This window comes from Euleptes europaea, chromosome 3 (genome assembly GCF_029931775.1).
Source record: "Euleptes europaea isolate rEulEur1 chromosome 3, rEulEur1.hap1, whole genome shotgun sequence".
NCBI lineage: Eukaryota > Metazoa > Chordata > Lepidosauria > Squamata > Sphaerodactylidae > Euleptes > Euleptes europaea.
The window spans coordinates 40,658,060-40,664,352 of record NC_079314.1 but is presented as its reverse complement, the minus strand read 5'-3'; the positions used below and the strand labels follow the sequence as shown (position 1 = coordinate 40,664,352).

At 47.0% G+C, this 6,293-nt stretch overlaps 1 protein-coding gene across 1 annotated transcript; it reads left to right on the top strand.

The window, feature by feature from the left end:
- The first annotated feature begins 2,107 nt into the window (after window positions 1-2,107).
- On the top strand, window positions 2,108-5,874 carry MED21 (mediator complex subunit 21). The gene is made up of 4 exons (XM_056847167.1): window positions 2,108-2,176; window positions 3,736-3,850; window positions 4,969-5,069; window positions 5,650-5,874. Exons 1-4 carry the CDS (start codon window positions 2,135-2,137, stop codon window positions 5,821-5,823), a joined length of 432 nt encoding a protein of 143 aa, XP_056703145.1. The 5' UTR covers window positions 2,108-2,134; the 3' UTR covers window positions 5,824-5,874.
- Window positions 5,875-6,293: the final 419 nt, after the last annotated feature.

Genomic DNA, 6,293 nt, shown 5'->3' with positions numbered 1-6,293 from the left:
CCCTGGCTAGCCTGAGCTCGCCAGATCTCAGAAACTAAGCAGGGTCAGCCCTGGTTAGTATTTGGATGGGAGACCACCAAGGAAGTCCAGGGTTGCTGTGCAGAGGAAGGCACTGGCAAACCACCTCTGTTAGTCTCTTGCCATGAAAACCCCCAAAGGGGTCGCCATAAGTCAGCTGCGACTTGACATCACTTTACACACACACAGCAGCCGATTTAGGGAGACCCCAGCAGGAGATGATTTGCCATTGCCTTCCTCTGCGTAGCTTCCCTGGTGGTCTCCCATCCAAACACTGGCCAGAGGGGACCCTACTTAGCTTCCGACCCCTGCCGAAATCAGGCTACCTATCCAGGTCAGGATGGCTACCCCTTTAGGCTGCCTTGAATCATGGACTGATTACAATGAATCCAGTTGTAAATTTACAGATTTCAATCTTTTGAATTAAGCATACAGCAAACAGGTTGTCTATTCACTGGGTAAAATACAAAATAAACATATGCTTTAAAAAAAAATCAAGTTGTAGAGAAGCCCAACAAATTAAAGCACTAATGTTTCTAAATACAATCAGGTTGTACCTGATGTATTTAGAAATATTAGTGCTTTAATTTGTTGGGCTTCTCTACAACTCGAATTCAATTCCCCAGGAGAAAATTGCTGGTTTGGAGGGTGGGTTCTATGGAATTATATCGTGGTGAGCCTCCTCCCCAGGCTCCACCAACAAATCTCCAGGAACCCGGAGCTAGCAATCCTAAGCCCTGAGAACCATGGGGGGGGGGTTTTAGAGAAAAAGTGACCTTCCCAAGGGGGCAGCCTAACTATTTTTTCCGGGGGTGACCTATGCAAAGGGATATGCTGTTTTTAAAAAAAAGCTGTGGGGTCCCGTGAGTTGCAACTCTTCCTATTTACTGGAAGTCCAATGTGCCCTTACTTGCACAGCCCAGGCTAGCCTGATCTCGGAAGCTGACTGAAGTTAAGTAAGGTTGAGTATTTTGGATGGGAGACCACGAAGGAATACCAGGATTGCTACACAGAGGCAGGCCATGGCAAACCACCTCTGAACATCTCTTGGCTTGAAAACCCTACGGGGACGCTATATGTCAGCTGCATCTTGAGGCCAAAATAAAGCCCAATGCGCGTCAGTGGAATTTGCTCTCACGTGGGGGCTGCTTTGGCTTCCAACTGTGTATTCCCACCCGTCCCCCCAGCTCCTGTGCTTTTAAACAGCTGCCAGGATAGCAGAAATTCAACAGACAAAAGCTCTCCCCATTCTCCCGCGCGTCACCGGATGGGGGTTAAGTCGCATTGCTGCCGTCCTGGCAAGGAGCTTCCCGTGACCCCCTCTGGCTTCATTGGGACGGATCCCCAAGAAAGTGCGCGTAGGATTGGCGCTACGGAGCACAGCCACATGTACGCTTAAAAAGGTAAAGGTCCCCTGTGCAAGCACTGGGACATTCCTGACCCATGGGGTGACATCACATACCGATGTTTACTAGGCAGACTTTGTTTTATGGGGTGGTTTGTAATTGCCTTCCCCAGTCATCTTCCCTTTACCCCCAGCAAGCTGGGTACTCATTTGACCGACCTCGGAAGGATGGAAGGCTGAGTCAACCTTGAGCTGGCTACCTGAAACCGACTTCTGTTGGGATCGAACTCAGGTCATGAGTAGAGCTTTTGAGTGCAGTACTGCAGCTTACCACTCTGTACCACGGGGCTCCTAGGTAGCCTTACTCAGAGGTAAAGCCCACTACTTTCACACAGACTGAACAATGCACTTTCAATCCGCTTCCACGATCGTTTCCAAGTGGATTTTGCCATTTCACATAGTAAAATCCAGATGCAAAGAGGAATGAAAGTGCATCATTCGGCGTGTGTGAAAGCAACGGAACTGATTCCCGAGTAAGCGAGCATCCAGGTTTGCATCTTTCCCCTTCCCGGAAGTTGGCGACGTCTCCTTCCGGCCAGCAGGGGGGGCGCGCGCACTAAGAAGCAGTTCGCTGGCAACCCAGGGCCATAGAAGACCGGACCTGAAAGAGAACGGAGAACAGTGCTGCCTAACGACCGCCGCTACTTCCCCCTCCGCCCAGTATCCAAGGGTGTTCTTGGTGGTGTGGGTCCGTCGAAGAAGGCAGAAGCCATGGCCGATCGCCTAACTCAACTTCAGGACGCCGTGAATTCGGTGAGGGGGGGGGGAGGCGAGCACTAGGTGCCTTGGGAGTGAGTGGGAGGCCTAATCAGGGCGACGCGGGTCCAGCTCCTCCCCCGCCTTCAGTTGGGGCGGCCGTTCACATGTAGCTGGGAGGGAGGGCAGGATCCCTCAGAGGACGAGATTTGCATTAAATTTGCGTATGCTAATTTTGCTCTTGGATGCAAATATTATCCGGAACTAGAACCCTGAAGTAGTAGAAAAGGGCAAGAGTCCAGTAGCACCTTAAGGACTAGCAAAAAATATTTTCTGGTAGGGTATGAGCTTTCGTGAGCCGCAGCTCACTTCTTCAGATATGGTATCTGAAGAAGCGAGCTGTGGCTCATGAAAGCTCCTACCCTACCAGAAAATATTTTTGCTCGTCTTTAAGGTGCTACTGGACTCTTGCCCTTTTCTACTACTGCAGACAGACTAACACGGCTACCCACTGTGAATTAGAACCCTGAACTAGAACTGAAGGCGTCAGTCCCTATAGTGCCTGCTCAGTAATGCTGGGGAGCTTTTTCGAGAGTCCGCTGTATCTTCTTCGGTGCTCTCCAAAGAGACTGGTTAGTTTGAACCGCCGCTCGTGGTTCCCGGGGGAAGGGAGGCTTCACACCAGCTCCAGCCGATTCTACTGGATGGAAACTGAAACCAGCTATTTCAGAGGACAGTCTTAAAAGGGGGGGGGGGTTCTGGCCTGAACTTGGGCCTGATCGTGTCTGAATAAATCTGGGGTAGGGGTAGGGTTGCCAAGTACCCGGTAGTAGCAGGAGATCTGCTAATTCAAGTGCCCCCCCCCCCATAGTTGGACTGGTCATTCTCCCTCAGCCTCACCTAACTAGTACAGTTAACATGAAGGAGAGGACGATCATGTATGCTGCCCTCAACTGCTTGGAGAAATGATAGGATAGAAAGGCACCAGATGCGTAGAACTCCCCCCCCCCTTCTGCTGTTGAAATATTTGATAAATTTCCTTGTCAGATGAGGCTAAAAGTTCAGCAATGGCCAACCATAACATCGATTGCTTGGGAGCAGGGTAGGAAGGTAGCGCACGTCCCCCCCCCCTGTGTAATCGGGCAGAAAAGCACAGAAGCTTTGGGGAGCTAGGGCTAAGAATGGAATGTTTCTGTTCCCCTCCTGTATCCAGTTTATGACTAAATCCTGGACTGTCTTCCTGTGGGTGGTTCAAGAGCTGGTTTGAATGTAGATTACTTGGCCAGTAGCCTCTGTGCTTGTGCTGTTCCATACATTGCAATTTGCTTTTAGCATTGCATCCCATTGATCTCCTCAGGAGTTGTCATCTAGTTTGCTATTGCGATGTCCAAGGAAGAGCTGGGTGCATTGAATTCTGTCTGTATCTGGAATTCCATTTCATCACTTCTGCCTGGATTTCAAAGGATTAAATGTATAGTAGCATAGGTGGTAGCACAGATGCCATTGCCAAGTTCTTCAGAAGTATTTCCCTGTAACTGACAGCTCCTGTTCTGCTGTCATGAGATATCCATTGATAATATAATTTTGGAAATTAATCATTCTGTGCTTCCCTGTAGCTTGCAGATCAGTTTTGTAATGCGATTGGAGTCTTGCAGCAGTGTGCCCCGCCTGCATCTTTTAGCAACATACAAACTGCAATAAACAAAGACCAACAAGCTAATCCAACAGAAGGTAAGTAAACTTCATTTTTTTCTGGCTACTTGTTGTTCTGTAATATGGGGGGAGAGAGCTACTGCATTCTCAAAAACCACGCATGAAGTCAAGTGTTGTAGAGCCCTTCATTGAGCTTTTGTAAGCAGAACTAAGTTTCTGGTTCTGTTTGCTTTTCTCAGAGGCTTACAGAATGTAGGAAGCTGGCATCAATACACAAAATCACTTGTTTATTACAGTCAGAGTATGCTTTCAGTTTGAGGTACAGCTTTGTTATAAGCGATCACCTGTGCGTTCCAAAACCGTTATCCTGGCTACACATGGTGAAAATACTGGTTGAGAAACTGAGACATATTTTGGGAAACCACTGGTTTTAGAAGTTGTTATTGATAAGGTTAATTAGGACTGTTAGAAAAGATGTTTCTCAACATTTAAGCTGATTTAGTTTTTAATCTCAAGATTATTGGGATGATATTCTTCTTACTCAAGGGTATGCTAAATGGTCAAGAGTGCATGCTAATCATTGGTCCCCCGGCTGATGGTTTCCTGCAAGCTGTGATAGCTAATACGGTACATTCCTTTAAGATTTTTAAGAGCATTGAGAAAAAAGTTTTATTTTGTTGTTGTTGCCTTTCCATGGGCATCGGTGTGCTCCTATTTATAATGGCACTTTTGGTTCATATATGAGCCTCTCAATGTACTTTAAATATCTACAGTTTACCCAAAATGTGACTTTCCATGCTCAGTCTCCATTTGGTATGTTCTAAATGACTGTTTAAAATAGCTGGTCTTGCTGTCTTTGTATTTTGTATAAATCCATCATGAACACATGAAACTCCCTTATATTGCTCCATTTAGTTTGGTGGTGTTTATGCTGACTGGCAGTGACTCTCCAAGATCTCAGACAGAGAAAGGTCTCCTTGTCAGTACTTGTTACTTGCCAGCCCTTACATGAAGATGCTGGTGGTTGAACCTGAACCTTCTGTGTGCAAAGCAGGTGATCTGCCGCTAAGCCACAGCCTCTCAATTTTGTGCAACTTTTGAGAATACCAGCCATGCTAACTATTCTCTTTACCATGACTGGAACAGCCTCAACCTGGTTTGATGTTCTTCAGTAACATATGTTATTGCTTTTACAGAATATGCCCAGCTGTTTGCCGCTTTGATTGCCAGAACTGCTAAGGATATTGATGTTTTAATAGATTCATTGCCTAGTGAAGAATCCACAGCTACGTTACAGGTAAGAGTGGATTTTAAGTTACTCGTGTGGTTTGTGTTTCCTTTCATTCCATCTCACTGAGTGAGGCAGCATTTTATCAAAATGCCTTGGCCATTTATAAAAGCACCTGTTCAGCTTTAGCCTTAAGCTGTTTCTTTGATAAAAAGTATTTTACAGTCAGCAAGCTGCCTGAATCATTTTCAGGCAACCCAATACACCGTTGTTCAGGTAGCTAATGCAAATACTTGGCAGCTGAGAAGTGATTAAAATGGGTGCTTGGAACATCAAATAATGTCTGACGCAAGCAGATGCACAGTAAGCATCCCGCCCTGGGGTACGCAACCTTTTTCATCTCCCTCCTGTGTGCCAGTGAACCAAGGTGGGCAGAGAGCAGCGGGTGGCCTGTTCAGATGCCACGATGAAGTGTACGTACTGGCAACAATCTTCACCTGCTGGCAGTATTACCTTTCAGCTGCTATATATAAAACCGAGCAGAATTTGTGGTAGAAGATAACTCTTGAGAAACCAGTGGTGTCCACATCTGTGAAAAGTATGACTCAGATGTATGAAGTGTACTGCTCCAATTCTTTTTGCTGTGCAGGCTGCCAGTCTATATCGCTTGGAGGAAGAAAACCATGAAGCGGCAGCACGCCTGGAAGAGGTGGTTTATCGCGGGGATCTGCTCTTGGAGAAGATACAGAGTGCCTTAGCTGACATAGCCCAGTCACAGCTGAAGACCAGAAGCAGCAGTTGTAGCCAGCCTGGTCCAGATTAACAGCGGCAGGTGGCAGGACTTCACTGTGGAATTCAGTCCTCTGGCATGTATTTGGTGTGGGGGCAGAGGGTAACCCCCTCCTTGATCCCAATGCTGTGGAAAGACTTACAGGATGGTGCTTCTGCATCAAGGGGTGTCTGCTGATGTGTGTCAGTCTTCTGTGTCATGCCGGATTGAAAGGAGAAGCCATTTCAAATGGCGAGTTGGTCAGCTTTTATTTTCATTGAGTCTCATTTAGTGTAAAGCAGTGTGCGCTGTGCTGTGGGGTGGATGCATTTCACGAGGCTGGCATAGTCCCTCCAGATCATCTGTTCTTGCCATTGGGGGGTTAGCTTCTTGGGGCCCTGATTGATTGATCCAAACTAGTCCTGTGTCTCAAGTTAAGAAGAGAAAACAGAGCAGCTCACCATGAGCCTAAGAATTCTCTCAGGGCTAGCATCCAATTTTAAAAAGTAATTTAAGTGCACCCA